This window comes from Vicugna pacos, chromosome 34 (genome assembly GCF_048564905.1).
Source record: "Vicugna pacos chromosome 34, VicPac4, whole genome shotgun sequence".
Lineage (NCBI taxonomy): Eukaryota > Metazoa > Chordata > Mammalia > Artiodactyla > Camelidae > Vicugna > Vicugna pacos.
In genome coordinates, this window is record NC_133020.1 from 11,021,506 (window position 1) to 11,039,119 (window position 17,614).

General features: G+C 36.0%; 1 protein-coding gene across 1 annotated transcript in view; it reads right to left on the reverse strand.

Annotated features, from left to right (window-relative positions):
• Positions 1 to 17,614, reverse strand: part of PIK3C2G (phosphatidylinositol-4-phosphate 3-kinase catalytic subunit type 2 gamma) — a 269,311-nt gene that overhangs the window by 198,612 nt on the left and 53,085 nt on the right. Inside the window, exons 9-10 of the mRNA XM_072954194.1 lie at positions 7,169 to 7,291; positions 3,471 to 3,504 (exon numbers count right to left, since the gene is read on the reverse strand). Of these exons, the coding sequence (XP_072810295.1) occupies positions 3,471 to 3,504; positions 7,169 to 7,291 (157 nt within the window). The remainder of the gene's footprint in view (positions 1 to 3,470; positions 3,505 to 7,168; positions 7,292 to 17,614) is intronic.

The window sequence follows — 17,614 nt, forward strand, 5'->3', positions numbered from 1 at the left end:
TCCCCGCGGCCACAGCCGAGAAGAGCTCTGTGGCCAAGCCCCAGGCAGCTGAGGAAACGTTGAGAGAACAAGTAAGCACATCCTTAGAACTTATGTTTTAAGATCTTCTGTGGCCTTTTTTTAAGTTTAAGTATAGTCAGTTACAATGTGTCAATCTCTGGTGTACAGCATAATGTCCCAGTCATACATGTACATACATATATTCGTTTTCATATTCTTTTTCATTAAAGGTTATTGCAAGATACCAAATATAGCTCCCTGTGCTATACAGAAGAAATTTGTTTTTTTCTCTACTTTTATATATAGTAGTCAATACTTGGAAATCTTGAACTCCCGAATTTTCCCCTTCCCACTCTTTTCCTCCCCAACCATAAGATTGTTTACTATGTCTGTGAGTCTATTTCTGTCTGTGATTTTATTTTAAATTAACATAGCATGTTTATTTATTGTACTATATTTTAAAGGTTTTTCAAATTTTAATTTCTAGAAACAGAAATGTCCATTAAGATTATGAACTGAACAAGTCAGAAGTTTGGCATAAGCGTATTAGGTTGAGTCAAGTCACACAGTGCTGTTGTTTTTTCAGACCCGTGCCCTTCCTCATAAGTTGTTTCTGAAACGTAAATTGCTTTTTGGCTCCTGGTTGGTTTGAAAAGGAAATAGTAGGAAGAGCGTGCTGTTTCCTCCAATAGTCCCCGGTGTTCCGATGCTCAGGCATTTGGATCCTGGAGAAAGGGGCCAGCTTTGGCATAGAGCTTCTTCCCTCATCCTGTCTCTCAGTAGCTCTGCCCCTAATTAAATTTTTTTGTTTTTGTTTTTGTTCAACCCATGCAATTATCCAGTTAGTTATTCATAAATTTGTACAAAATTTATGAGATGGACAAATTTTACTTATTTGCTGTATTTCTAAAATGGTGCCCTTTTGTTGAAACAGCCTGAGGTGAGGAGCAGAGTGAAAGAGCTCTAATTAAAATTCTCTGAGAAATCAGCAGTAGCAATTAATGAAACAGAAGACGAAAGCAGCATAAAAATAGTCTTTAAAGAGGCCTCATCAAACTCTGGAGACCAACCAGCAGGGATTCTCCTGAACAACTGGAGGCAGAGAATGATCAATTTAGTGAGACAACTTGTTTCTCTGGTCCCCAAATTATACTGTTGGTCCTCAGAAGCAGGAAGCACAAACTTCTTGTTAATAATTCCCAATCTTGTGCAAATGAATACATATGAAAATAAATCATAAAGTGGAGTCAGAGATCTCATTAATTCAAGCCCTAGCACATATTTTGGAGAATTTTAATTATTTGGATAATTACTCAAAAGCCTACCCTTTATTTTTTGTGCAGAGATCCAGTTCGAGGTTCTAATTTGCTTCTTTGAGGGAGGATAGAGATGTAGGCTGATGCATTATGCTTCCCTTCCAGAGCTCTGGATGAAGAATGCATTTCAGATATCATCAGAAAGGTATTAAGGGCTCAAAGTGCTGGGCTTGGTGGTGAAAGATGGAGAAATAATGTTTACCATGTCTGATTTTACAGTGGGAAAAGAGTTATAGTATCAGGAAAGAAATATACAGGTGATTAAAATGCATTCATTAGACTGTTTTTGGAAGTGAAGGGGGAAGAGTTGGTGACTTTATTCTAGTGTACGTTTGAAAGAAAAATGGTCTCTGTAGTGTTGCCGTTTGTAATTTTCTGTGTGCACATGCCTTTTGTGTCTGGTGAAGACTGTATTTTCTTTGCAAACAAGGTCTGTATTAGAATTTTTTTTTCGTATTCCAATAAAGCTTTGTTTACACAAACAGGCAGCATACCAGGTTTGTTGACCACTGGTATAAAGCACAGAGAGCCACCTCTCAACTTCAAGGTCAATCAATAAGAACAATAAGTACGAGAATCATCATTATTAGTGGCTTATTATTGGATTAACATTTTGTGTAAAGAGGGTTCTAGACTTTCATTTCAGGGTACCTGACCAGAAAGCAGCTGCATGTATGTGCTGGCAAATGTTCATTTCGTTTTGCTGTCGTTTTAGCAAACTCTTCCATTTTGCTCTTAAACATCCTGAAAGGTGCTTCTACGTAATGAAATATTACAAAAAAATAGATTCATCTTTCAGAATGGAAGGCTGATTTATGAAAAGCTTATGAGAGCTGTGGATGGGGAGTTTTTAATCTGTAGAATTCCTTTTCTGTGATGACTTAGCATAGAATGTAAGTCTCTGGGAACATTTCTGTGCAGTTTTGTGGGATCTCATATCCCAAGCCCTCAGACTGTGGGATGAGGGGATTTTATTCCAACTTTCCTTATAGGAAGGAAGAAAGGGCTAGTTGCCTGTAGCATATCTCCAGCTTGTTCACTCCGCATTCTGTCACTTGGGCTCTGTGTTAGTAATATTGTTAGAGGATGTCTATCTCTTCCTTCCCCCTGTGGTGTTCTGCAGTTTTATAAAGCCTGGAACGGGGAGTTTTGCACTAGCGCAGATTTTTTTCTCCCATCCTCTTTGCCGTCCCATTTTCCTCGGTGATGTGAAGTTAGGGGAATTCTTCACGTGCAGTTGAATATCTTCTTTTGAGTGGTGGGAATTAGGCTTGAGAGAGTGTCCCTACGTACTTATAACTTTCTACTGAAAACCATTAAGGGTATGGAGGGCAGGTTGGGGTTATCATTTGTGATTCACCATCACCTCTGAATCCAAGGGTGATATTTGAACATCTGTGGGTCAGTCAGTTTCCTTGAAGATATTCAGTGTTGATGAGCCAAATACCATCTGCCTGTGCGAACAAGAACAACCCTGACCACACCCTGCACTTAAATACTATCATGACTTTTATGCATATTAGGAAAACTGGGGGTCAAAGGGTTTAGTTTATCACAGAGTCAAAAAGTGGGCTGAGTTAGAATTCAAAACCAGTACTGTCTAATTCTGAAAGCCAGACTCTGTGCCCTATACCACACTGTCACACGACCACTCTTTCCTGCAGAGGCAAAGTCCTCCTGTGGCTTGCAGTTTTGTAGGCTAAGAGCATCAGTGAACACTAATTATTCCATAACTGAATCCTCCTACCTGTTTTGTTAGATTGGTTTTTCAAATTGAGCTTGAGTTTAACTTTGAAATTAGTGTCTTTGAAAGACATCTGCTACTTTTCTGACTTCTCTTACATCAAAATGTAATTCGCTAAATAAAAAGTTTTAGTTTCTTGGATTGTTATAAGGATATTTTCATTATTCCTTTGATTTTTATAGATTGTTTTACTTTTCCTAGTTTTTAAAAAGATCTCAGGCTGAATGTTTAGAAAGTGTGGATTTTTATTCGCTTCCATCAGTAAAAAGGGTTTAACCAAACCATTTTTCTCAAAGATATTTTTGTATGTGTATTACCATAATACTTGGAGAAGGAATTAAAAAAATTAAATTAGTTTTGGTTTTATAATATTTCTTTTTAAAAAGTATTTGAGCACACGTATGTCTTACCTTTCGTGGGGGTTTCGGAGTTTTGATGAAAGTTCTGAAAAAAGAAAAATAGGTGCAAAGATACACTTCTTATTTAGAGAAAATTTCAGGAAACAAAACTGATAGTATCCAAAATCTGCATACTGAAAGTTCTCTGCTGTCGTATATCAATGTTGCTTATAAAACAGAGGAAATCTAAACTGTAGGATGAAAGAAAAGCTTTCTAACTTTCGTAACGAACAATCAAGGTTATTTGATTCAAACAACAACAAAAAGAAACTTCTAGCATCAGCTCAGCGTTGTTATTATTGGAATAATTCTACAGATGCTGCCGAAGCTCAGTTCCCCTTCTACAACACTGGTGAATCTTCCAAGACTCTTAGACTGACCATTATAGTAAAAGGAAATCTCACACAAACATGAAGAAGAAACATGAGTGTGAATGAATCTTTTGATATAAAACATTTCTAATTCTCTCTGTTTAATGTGTACAGTTCTTAATATTAGCAGTCATTCAGATGCAAGCTTTGGTCAGCACTGAAAAGAGGGCTGGATGGAAGTGGGCAAGATTATACAGAGTCACTATATAGTTCATTTCTTTATCTTTTTAGAATTTAAAAAAAGATAGTCAAATACTTGAGATCATATCCTAAATTAAAAAAAAAACTATCTGAAATTTTATTTTTTTCTTGTCATTTAAGTTCATATCCATTACTGCGGTGACTCTGCTTGCTTGCTTGTTTGTGTTATCTTTGAAGGCCTGGGATTTCGTTCATGTTTTAGGATTTATTGTTCATAACTTCATTATCATGAAAACTATGTAAGTTGCATAATTCATAGATTCACTGAAAGTGACGTTTCTGTCCAAAAGCAAATTCAATTTTTAATAAGATCTGTTTTAATTGACACTAAATTTTTTAAAATGTTGCTTTGGCAAGTTTGCTCTTAAGGAAATTCAATTAAAGAAAAGCTCAGTTTCTCAAACAAATAAACTAGGGAAAATTGTATTTCTTTAATAAGGAACTTGCCATCGTATTCCTTTTAGAGAGAAAATACCTCTATCATATTTAGAATGTAATTAAATTTATATAAAATTTTTCATTTAAAGGCATCATTCACATCGACCTTTTCAGAAGCAATTCTCTTTGGCAAAATATTTTGTCTGAGCATAGATTCAACTAATAGACTTAACAACTACACATAAGATCTTTACCTCATCCGTGTGGGTGAGACTGTTAAACATTTTAGCACAACTTAACTACAATTCAATTTATTCAGAAATATAATCTTATATTTTAAATCATCATGGTGTCCACCTACAGCACAATGTGTAAGACCGTACTTTTCATTTTGTGGTTTATTTATTGTGCATTTAATGGAAATATATTATGTGAGCTTCTGGAATATAGTTCTGAAGGATGGAAAATTGTTCCCAGTACTGAGTGGGAGCATGAAGTTGACAGAGTACAACTGCATTTGCGATATAATTCTTCATCTTGCCAAAACTTACATTTAATAAATACTTAATTACTCCCCTGTATGGCAGGAAATAGTCTCTTGCTAGTTGACCAAGAAATGCAGCCAAGAAAAAAAGGAAAGCTTCTCAAATTTAAGTTTTTTGGCAGAAGATATATTTCTCAGTATTTCTTTAATCTAGGTTTATGGTGGATGGATAGACTGAACCACTTTGGCATTTTTAGTTCAGTTGGTTACTGCACAAATTCTGAAAAATGTACTTAATATTTGTGCCAATCGTCTTACATTGATGGGCTTATATTTAAGATAGGATGGGGAAAGGGATGAATAAAAAGTCTGAATGATGTCAAATAAGTGAACTTCAAGGTGTTCTCAGAATAAGTGGAATCTGTTTACTGGGGGTATTCAGCTATTTATTTTTGCCATTGTTATATATGAAATCAAAGTGATAATTGTCCATTCTTTTCTTCATTTCTGTGCATGAATAATCACATACAATTTAGTGCTCATAAGTATATAAGAAATGTGAAATGTGAATATGAGCTTTTCTTAATAATTATAGTTGTTCATAGTTTCTTAGGAAATACTCAGTTTCTCCTTGAAGGAGTCTTTTGGCTTCAGATATACTGAAAGCTTGATATTTCTGAGAAAATTGTCATTTTTGTTCTTTTAGGGAGTTTCACTTGAAGTGCTTCATCCTAAAATTAGATTTTCCTTATTCTTTGATCAGTTGTTTGTTTCTACTGATTCGCTGAGAGCTGTGCATAAAAACTGAAGAACAACCAAGTGGTTTTAACAGATGGGAAGATGCGTGTCCACATCCTCACACCTGGTCTCCTCCTTGGGCAAAGTCTCACATTTGTCATGAGCCTGGCCGTAGCCAATGTCCCCGAGATAATGAGGACCTTAGTGATGCTTGTGTGAATGAAAACCTTCATCTTGGCCTTACGGGGAAGATTCTAAAACACTACCACCAGCATCATCCCCATTACTTCCAGTAATAATAATGACTCATTCAAGATACACTATCACCTGACTGTTTATTAACATTATTTCTAATGCTCAAAAGAACCCTGCAAATTCTGCTTTCTTTTTCTGTTTTAGAGATGGGGAAAACTGAAGCTCAGAGAAATTAATTCATTTTCCAAAGGATATTCAGCTAGAAAGTGGTAGATCTTGAATTCAAATCTTGTTTGCATGACACTATGCTCTTTGTATTTTATTTTTAGCTCTAGGTGTTTGTAGTATCTCCAAAATGTGACAATCTAAGAGAAATGAATTGTTGAAAGTTAATTCTCACTACCTTGTTTTCCTGACTTAACTTCAGCTACTGGAGAATTGGTTGGTGGAGTAACTGTGTTGCTCCTCAGAGTCATCACTGTTCACGTAATACAAGTAGGATATTTACATTTTCTATATTCATTTTTACTATCTGATCACAAAAAACCACAGTTCTAATTAAAAATAAGACATAGGCGGGTCAACATTAAGAAATTACTGATTTTTTTCAGTCACCTATTTGAAACAATAAGCGTGAATGACATATATATTAGTATAAATTATATACTTTCTAAGTCAATCTTTTTGAACTTTTAAGGCTGACATAGTCAAGGTAATATAATCTCTGCTCTTCCTATCTGTGAAGGTAAGGAGTGCATGTGATCACTCTCTTTTATAAAGTTTCATATGTATTGGAATTTCTTGGGGAATAATCACATGTAACATACATCAGATTTCTGAGGTTTTTTAAAAAAATCACATAATACTCATTTTTTTTTAAATTGAAAAGCCAGGAAATCATTATAGAATGTGAAATCATAGAAGCAGTATACCTTTTAAATTTGGCAAAAAAATACCACAAAAATGAATCCCTTCTTCCCTGCATATGTGCTTGTCCATGGCCACCTACACCTGTATACGCTGGCAATATAATGAGAGCCATCAGTACTATGTACAAACACTTGCCTGTGAAGGTTATTATGTAAGCACATTCATCTAGGTAGGATTTTAGTGTCACTGGGATATTATATTATACTTACACTTAAAAGGTATAAGAAATTTCCTTTTAATTTAATTAAATCCTTTTGATATAATAGAATTAAGTTTCTATTCTGCGCAAGTGATTGAAATATTCATGTACACACACACAAAAAAACATATATACTAGTTAGTCAAAAATCATTCTCCTTAATTATTGAACTCAGTTTTAAAATAATTACTGTGCAATAAATGATTGTATTTACCTCTTCTTTTCTCTGAAGAATAAGATTTAGTCCATTTACAGCATCTGTGATTTGTTTGGTCTCCACACATCCCAGAACACGACATATATTTTTAACTTCTTCAATAATATTATCCACATGTTGCTGTAGATGAAAAGATTAATATCTTACAGTTTATTGAAATCAAGAGGACACTAATTTATCTTTAAACTACTCTTTCCATGAAGAGGAAATGGAATAAATTATGGTTGTTTCCATAAAAAGGTTCTCAAGACTGGTTATCCTGTGACCTGAGCCACAATTTGCATTGAGTGAATACTGAAAAGTAGGACTTTTAAGACTATATGTATCAACTATAGTTTACCATTGTCTCACAGGGAATGGGAGGGAGGGAAAAGGGGAGAGGAGGAAAGAGAGAGAGAAAGAGAGAGAGGTAGATACAGATATTGGAGCTGAAATTCTGTGGTTCCTGCAAAATACTTTGAAAACAAGACAATTGTTAGTAGACCTATGGAGAGTTTCAGAGTGCATCAGGAAGGCAAAATGATTAAAAATCAGAGTTCAGAACAAACTTGGGACAGTGAGATCTGGTGTTGGAGTGTTTGGTCATCACTTGATTGTACTGTCCTTTAAGCAACTGATGTTTCAAAAAAATCATTGATGGCAAATATAGTCTATAGTAATGACCAACTCTTCTTAAATCAGATTGCTGACTGCACTTAAGATAGTTTTACACAGATTTGAGGGTCCAGTTTCTAAGAACCTTTCATTTTTTTTTTATTTCTCAACTTTCATGTTTTTAAATTAGCTTCCATTAAAAAAAAATTATGTTTTGACCTTATTCTTTTCTGTGTTTTACCAGTAGGTATGTTGAGAAATACATCTTTCTTCTTTAATTCAGTGCTAATCACCTTTCACTCTACATTATTTTAATATACTTCATCTATATCATTAATAATGTTGGCTTTTCAAAACACATCAGCTCTTAATTCCAGGATCACAGTCATTCCAGTGGAGGATTTCAAAGTGGAGTTTATTTCAAAGGAGGTGGAAAAATATTTTTCCTTTTTTTTTCACACACAGATACAGATTCACAACACACAAAAAATTCACTTATTCTAGATCATTTTCTTAGCAAAACAATATCAGTATAAAGACATAAAATGAGTATTACATTTAGGGAGCATCATTTTGTGGTTTTTTGTGGAAAAAAAACCTTTTTATTGTGTTGCCAGTACCTTTCATATGTTTTATAAACAATGAAAACTGATGACAACAACCTAGGAAGAATGGTTAATTAATACTTTGAAAGACACAATCAGGATTCTAAAGTTGTCAACAGACTTGATTAATGAGCTAAAAGTAAAAAAGATGCAATTTAATTGAGTTACATTTTAAGTCTTTCACAGGTTAAGAAAGTATAACCACTCAGTTGTAAAATGGGAAGAAAAATTTATGCGTTATTCATGTGCAGAAAGCTCAGTTGTTTTATTTATATGTGAACTCAGTGAGTCAACATTGTAACGTGGCTGCCGAAAGAGCTGCTTCGTTATTAAATTAAATGAAAATGCATATACACTCCACAACTGGAAAGTTAGAGCTCACCACATTTTCTATGTATATGATCTGAACTGGAGTTTAGTGTTGAGTACCACATTTGAGACTGGACTTGACAACTTGGACTTTCCTGAAAGGCAACACCCCAACTATTAATATACTGTTAATACAGTCATTCACAACAGCACAGGAAACTATATTTCCAGTTCTGCAGTATGGTTATGTGTGTTAAAATCCTGATTCTGCCTCATTTCTACGTATGACCATTATCAAATTATTTAACTTCCATGGCCCTGAATTCCTTCTTCTGTAAAATTGGAATAATAATACTTAATGATTGGATGGTTGTAAAGATTAAATGAGGTAAAATAGAAAAAAGTGCCTAGCAAAGAATAAGGGCTAAATTTTAGCAAATTTGTTTTTAGTGAATTAATTTTTATCCATTCACACAGATATTTCAGTTTATAAGAGTAACCATACACTGTATCTGCCCAGATAACTAATAAAATGAAATTTTAAAAATTATTAAAACTATGAGAGAGATATGTATTAGGTGCTACATTTAGTTTTAATTCATACATTCTAAGTAGATATGTGATATATGTGAATTTGTGGGAATATGACTAGTTAAAGTGGAAATGCTGAGTTGTCTTGAGTCACTCAGTATCTAATTTTCTCCATCTCTTACTCCAGTCTTGCAGTGCTTCTTACCTGATCTATTTATCTCTTTTGATCTATATAAAAATTCTGAAAGATAAATATTTATTTCATGTTGAGTCACTGAGACTACTGTAATATGTTAAATGAAATATTGCAATTGTCGAATTAACTTGATTAATTGGATTGAGTGCCAACAGAAAGACTGAATTTAAGATGATTTCAAAATTTCATACTTGGAAAACCAAAAAAGACAGTGTGCCATTAATTATGGCAGAAAACACTGGAAAAATGGGAAGATGTTTGGTGGAATTGTGATGCATGTATTTTTTGATACGCAGAGTTTGAGTTGCCAAGGAGACAGCCAAGTAGACTTAGTTGTTTGGAAATGCAGTGGGTTTCTAGATCTAGCAACTGTTGGACTGAGAACATAGACACCTTACACACACAAACACACACACACATGCACACATAGTGTGTGCTCATACAAACACTCGATGAACCATAAGAAAAAAATGTAAATCCATAGTTTAGCCCAAAACAAAGATAGATCTCTGGGTGATGGAAATTTAAAGAGGGAATCTAAAGCCTGAGCAGTAGCTTCAACATTGGTATGTCAGTGGCCTGCGGGTGACATCACTTGGCTTAGAGATCAGTGTTTCCTGCTCCCAGTGGGACAAGTGCTGAAATTTTAAATCTAAACCGGTTGATGGAGGTAGGGGAAGGAGCTGAGCTGGAGCTGAATAAACCTCTGACACTGGATAGATTGTCACTTGCAAAAGGTAGACGGAAAAAAAACAATGCCTGCTGACCAAGAGGACTTTTGAGGAAGCCTCTCCCTTCCCAGGGGCTCTGAATGAGGAAAGTGATTATCTGAGCTATTGTGTTATGTGTCGCTGTGGAGTACTAATTTACACTACCCATAGCAGGAATTTATGCTAAAAATTGTGCCAGGGTTGTTACTATTTTGGACCCAGGCAGAAGCAAGTGCAAAACTTTTATAACCCCAAACCATGAAGTTTCCCCCAAATATTCACACATGTGCACACACACGCACACAGAAGGAGAGCAATAATCATAAATAATCATAAATAAAATTTACAAATCCTGTGATGGCTTATCTACCATATGAGATATTTTACAGACATAACACGAAAGGACTAGTGATTTCAAGAGATAGCAAAGCTAGATGTAAGCATTATTTTCATAAAGGGGATACCTGGTCAAGAAACTGCATTTGATTGTCCAGAAGGAGAATATAGGTAGAAGAAAGAAAAATGGAAAGCGGAGTGTGTAACATTTCAGAACATTTAATATTTAGGTGATGGAGGAGTAAGTTTGGGTCACAGATGGAGCACACAGGGTGCTGAGACTTAAGCCATTAGGCTACAGTTTAATGGCATAAAGGAAAGGTAGTCGGAAGTTACAGCTTGGATAACAAGAAAAAAAGGAAACATGATGACCATTTTCAAGTATATGATGGTCTTTCAAGTGAAAAGGGGATTAGAATTACTGTAAGTGGCCCTAACATGATAAATTAGAACAGGCGGTTGCAAATTTAGACATTCGTTTTGGCTCAATATAAGAAAAATCTTTGTAGAAATTATTTGTTCAAAAATTGAGTAGGCTGCCCTGTGAGTGGAGAGTTCTTCCACATTATAGCTATGCAAGCAATCAGGACTGTTTAGAGGAGATTTTTGCATTAAATAGGAGTTTGGACTGGACTACCTCTAAATTCTTCCCTACTCTGTGGGTTAGTGAAAACTAACAGTAATTCTGTGATGCTGTTTTATGTGCTATATTCCAAGGTTATCTTCGAAATATCTGTTATATCATAGCTTCTGAAGGAACAGCATTCTAATACTTTAGATATTAAGCATATTTCTGAAGTGTTTTGAACACTGGAGAAGATTGGTGACAAAGCTTTCCTTCTCTGCATCTTTCTGGAAAACAAAAACAGAACAAAAGAGCATAAAGTCCTCCCCTGCCCGCCGCCACCTCACTCCTGTCATTTAGCTGTGATGGAAACCAAAGTCATGTGTGTTTGAACAGCCATGTAACAGCTTGCCATTTCCAGGTTTTACATAAAACTTAATGAATTTCCATTTCTATTTACATACTGAAAATGATCAAATTCAACTAATGAATTCGGAGATGAATTTAGAATTATTTTTATTCTAGGTTCAATAGTTAGTGCTATTATAAATTGCTCCTTAAAGATTTAAAAATAGTTTTTGGAGTTTCATTTCAGCTTAAAATGTAGGCGTTTGGTCCCACCCTAACGATGAAAAAAGGCAGATAATACACAAAAATCATAAGTTTTCCTGACTCCATTAGAGATTTGAGGTCACAAGTTGACCAAGTGTATTGAATTCCAAAGAGTGGGGGGCCCCTCCAAGGGGAGATGGAGCACAAAGTCTTTGACTTTTGAAAGAGCACAGAAGAAAGAGGTGGCCACTATGTAAGAGGGTAAGAATATAATAAATCAGCCAAAATTTTAACAAATTCTTAGAAGCTAAGTGTGAGTAACCGTGTCAGTTTGGACTATCTGGGAGTCCAAGACACAAGGAGAGTTTGCAATCATTTGTAGCTCTTCGTGGACACCTACCAGCTGTCAGGGGAAATAATGAAGGCAGTGTGGGAAACTGAAGGTTCATTGAGTGATGCGGCCTGTAGGAGGTGATCAGCTTTCCAGGGGATATGAATGAAGCCCTGCCTACTTCTGTAGATCTTTGTCTCATAAGAAGCAACAGCCTTAAGCTATTGGTTTATAGTACTAGAAAAATGGTGATACTAGTAGGAAAGACAGAGACAGAAACCCTCTGTGACCCTGAGCCCAGGCAGAAATCTCTTGCTTTTGAGAAGGGGAAGAAAAAGCAACAGTCTGCCTGTGGGGGAGAGACAGGACATAGATTAAGATCCTTTGCTGAGAGAATGGTAGATGCAAAAACCTTTGCTTCTGAGGAAGGGGCAGGAGACCCCATCCTGAGTCCAGGATCCTACCGATCGGAAGTCAGGAACCACTCGGAGGAGGAGAGCTTAGAAAGTCTCTCCCATACAAGACTAAGTTCCGACAGACAGTGCAGCTGGCTGCCACGTGGAGGGGCAGGAAGGTTCAGAAAGTTCCAGGCTTGAAGTTCAAAAACACAGACTGCCTAAGGCAGTGGTTGATCATTACAACACAGAACTCCCTTTATTCTACTACAAAAATGAGCTGTTTTGAATACTAAACAAAAGCAAAATATTGCCAGAGAGATAGAGATGTTCTCTGTGGCATAGACGGGCAGGGACTGTTTAAAGCTGAGGGTGAAGCAGGAACAGAGAAAAAGACCCTGGTATCGCAGACCCCCTCCAAGTACAGGTGGTAGTAACTAATTACTGGAGGAATTTGAAGCCTGTTTTAGCCTGAAAATAATGACAGTGATAAAAAAACACATAGCTTACATCTTGACTAGATTGTCTCAATCCTCCACACTAATAGCATAACAGAAGAGCATTGCCCATTTCCAGCTGTGAATTACAATTTACCTTAGTCTCTACTGTTGCTTTATACAGAATATTTAATATTCAGTACAAAATTAGGATCCATACCCCAAAAAAGCATGACAAAACAGCCCAATGTCAGTAGATGAAAGAACAAAACCAAACTATTAAGTGACCCAGGTGTTCGAGCAATCAGACAAGGACTTTAAAATAACTATAATTAACATGTTAGAGGATCTAGTAGAAAATGTGGGCATCATGCATGAACCGATGGGAAATTTTACCAGAGAGATGGAAACTATGTACAAGAGTCAAATAGAAATCATAGAAATATAAAAATATATTGATATTAGAGATGAAGAATTCTTTCAATTGACTCATCAGCAGATTGAACACAGCTATGGAAAATATCAACGAAATTGAAGGTAAGTCAAGAGAAACTGTCCTAAGCAAATTACAAAGGCGAGAAGAAGTGGGGAGGAAAATCAGAACACAACATCTAAAAGCTGTCAGAGTCATATATGCAGTTGGAGTTCTGGAAAGATAAGAATGGGGCAGAGATACTTAAAGAGATGATCACCAACATATCAAAATTTGTGGGATGCCCCTAAAATTTAGAGGAAAATTTATGGCTTGAAAATTTGAATAGTTCTGTATCAACTAAAGAAATTGAATGTGTAATAAAATCCTTCCCATAAGGAAAACTCTGAACAGACGGTTTCAGTGGTGAATTTTATCACTTAAGGAAGAAGTAAAACCAAATCTACTCAAATTCTTTCAGAATATAGAGTGAGAGGGAACATTCCTCAGCTTATTTTAAAAGGGCAGCATTGCTCCAGTGTCAAAGTCAAATCACAACATTGCAGGAAAATAAAAGTATAGACTGGTGTCCCTCATAAATACAGATGGAAATATCCTTAACAAAATATTAGCTAATTGAAGCCAGAAATACGGAGAAAGAAATTTGGATTGTGATCCAAATCATTACAAAGCATGGTTTATCCCAGTAGATAAAATTGGAAGAGAATAAATGAGAAAAACCATCTGTATGGACACAGAAGAAAGCATTGGCTAAAATTCATCACCCATCACACCAAACTCTTAGCAAATTAGGAATAGAAGGAAATTCTTCAACCTAGCAAGGAGCAGTTAACTTCATGACATAACTTCCAAGTAACTTCATACTCAAGGGTGAAAGACTATAACTTTCTCCCTAAGTTCCCTAAGTTTAGCAACAAGGCGAGGATTCTGCTCTTATCGCTTGTCACTGCTAGTAAAATTCTACTAGAGATTAGGTAAAAGAAATCCGTGTTGAGAGAAAGTAAATCTTTGGTTGCATGATGTCTAAGATCAGAGGGTTTTACTACAAGTAAATTCTTGGGCACTTTTTGTTGTAATGGAAATGTTTTATATCTTGTTTCTCATGGTGGTTATACAGGTGTATACATTTTCTAAACTAGTCAAACTATACAGTTAACATGAGTATATTTTATTTTATGTATATAAATTAAACTTCAAGAAAGTTGATTTAATAAATAAAACATCATAAAGTAAAAACAGAAAGTAAAGATAACAGTTTGATGTTATGCTGAAGAAGAGTGAAGAATCATGAAGGTATTAGTAGTTGGGGAAATAAAAATTAAAATTGAAATATGGTAACATTTCACGTACCTCCTGTAGGCAAATATTTTAAAAGCTGGACTGTACCACACATTGGTCAGAAAATAGAGTGATGGGAACTCTCATATATTGTGAAATGTATATAACCGTATTGGAGAAGTATTTGGTGTAACCTTGTAAGTCATTGGCTCTAGGTATATGCCCTAGAAGAACCCTTGATATTAGCTTGAATGTACATCAACAATAGAATAGGTAAGTTGAATCTAACTGAGTAATATATAGCAATGAAAATAATTCAAAACCACATAGCATAAGGTAGATAAATCTCAAAAATAATACTGAGTAAAAGATACGGGCACAAAAAGTACATATAGTTTGATTCCATTTAGGTGCATTAAACAGGAAACGTAAACCTTAAACAGGCGAACCTCATTTAATTGTGCTTCACTTTATTACACGTTACAGATACTGCATTTTTTTTTTTTTTTTTTTTTACAAATCAACGGTTTGTGGCAACCCTGCAAGTCTGTTGGTGGCATTTTTCCAACAGCATTTGCTCACTTCATGTCTTTGTATCACTGTTTGATAATTCTTGAAATATTTCAAACTTTTCATTATTGTTGTATTTGTTATGATGATTCATGATCAGTAATCTTTGATGTTACTATCGTAATTGTTTTGGGGCACCGTGAACCTCACCCATACAAGGTGGCAAACTTAATCTATAAGTGTTGTGTATGTTCCAACTGCTCTACTGACTGGCTGTTCCCCCATCTCTCTCCTCTCCTCGGGCCACTCTATTCCCTGAGACAACAATTTTGAAATTAGGCCAATTAATAACCCTACAATGGCGTCTAAGTGTTCAAGTGAAAGGAAGAGTTGCGTATCTATCACTGTAAATCAAAAGCTAAAAACGATTATGCTTAGTGAGGATGTCATTCGACATTTAGCATGTCAAAAGCTGAGACACACCAGAAACGAGGCCTCTGGCACCAGTTATTAGGCAAGCTGTGAATGCAAAGGAAAAGTTCTTGAAGGAAATTAAAAGTGCTACTCCACTGAACACAGGGATGATAAGAATTCGAAATGCCTTTCTCTGATAGAAAGTTGTGGTCTAGATAAAAGATGAAACCAGCCACATTCCCTTAAGCCAAAGCATGATCCAGAAAAATGCCCTAACTCTTCCAATTCTGTGAAGGCTGAGCGAGGTGAGGAAGCTGCAGAAAAAAGTTGAAGCTAGCAGAGCTTGGTTCATGTGGTTTAAGGAAAGAAGTTGTCTCCATAACATAAAGGTACAAGGTGAAGAAGCAGGTGCTAAGGTAGACGCTGCAGCAATTTATCCAGAAGATCTAGTTCAGATAATTCATGAAGGTGGCTACACCAAACAACAGGTTTGCAGTGTAGACAAAACAGTCTTCTATTGGAAGAAGATGCCATCTAGGACTTTCATAACTAGAAAGGAGAAGTCAGTGCCTGGTTTCAGACTGATTCTTGTTAGGCATAATGCAGCTGGTGGCTTTAAGTTGATGCCAATGCTCCTTTACCATTCTGAAATCCTTGGGCCCTTATGAATTATGCTAAATCTGCTCTACCTGTGCTGTGTAAATGCAACAAAGCCTGGATGACAGTACATCTGTTTACAACATGGTTTACTGAATATTTTAAGCCCATTGTTGGGACCTACTGCTCAGAAAAAAAGATTCATTTTGAAATATTATGCACCTGGCCATTCAAGAGCTCTGATGGAGATGTACAGTGAGATTAATGTTGTTTTCATATCTGCTGACACAACATCCATTCTGCAGCCTGTGAATCGAGTAATTTTGACTTTCAAGTCTTACTGCTTAAGAAATACATTCTGTAAAGGCTCTGGTTGCTGCCATAGATAGTGATTCCACTGATGGATCTGGGTAAAGTCAATCGAAAACTTTCTGGAAAGGATTCACCATTCTAGATGCCATTAAGAACACTCAGGGGAAGAGGTCAGAATATCAACATTCACAGGAGTTTGGAAGAAGTTGATTCCAACCCTTATGGCTGACTTTGAAGAGTTTAAGACTTCAGTGGAGGAAGTAGCTGCAGATGTGGTAGAAATAACAAGAGAACAAGAGTGAGAAATGGAGCTTGAAGATGGAAATAAATTGTTGCAATCTCGTGATAAAACCTGAACAAATGAGGAGTTAATTCTTACAGGTGAACCAAGAAAGTGGTTTCTAGAGATGGAATCTACTCCTGGTGAAGATGCTGTGAAGATTGTTGAAATGACAGCAAAAGATCTGGAATATTAAATGAACTTCGCTGATAGAGCAGTGGTTGACTTTGAGAGGCTTGACTCCAGTTTGGAAAGAAGTCATCCTGTGGGTCAGATGCTATCAAACAGCATCTCATGCCGCAAAGAAGTCATTCATGGAAGGAAGAGTCAGTTCATGTGGCAAACTTCATTGGTGTCTCATCTTAAGAAATTGCCACAGCCTCCGCAACTTTTAGCAAACACCACCCTATCTGACAGCAGCCGTCAACATCAAGGCAGGACCTCCATCAGCAAAGATTACAACTCACTGAAGGCTCAGATGATGCTGGGCATTTTTTTCTTTTTAGCAATAAAGTATTTTTTTAACTGTGGTATGTACACTGTGTTTTTTAAAGACATAGTGATGTTACATACCTAATAGACTACAGTATATTGTAAATAAACATATGCACTAGAAAGCCAAAAAATTCATGCCACTCACTCTGTTGCCACATTTGCTCTATTGTGGTGGTGTGGAACTGAACTTGTGAAACATCTTTGAGGTGTGCTTGTGTTGCTAATGGGTGCATACATTGGTGGTGAAATGGTAAAATTCTTTTCACCGCAGGATACCTCTTACGTAGAAGTAAAGAGAAGCGGCGTACAGGCAGACCCTATGATACTGGCAATATTTTGTACCACACTTATTGTGTAATAAGATTGCTTGCTCTATTCATCTTTTTTAACTTGTGTGTGTGTGTGTGTTCTTCATGAATTATTTAATTTACTGCACAAATCTCAAAGCATCAGATCATGTTATTCTTGTCACAAAACCCTTCAACTCTTTATGTTTCCCTAGGAATGCAAATTATGTGGGCTAATGTTTATCGTCCTTATTAAAGATCTGCTTTCATTTTTTC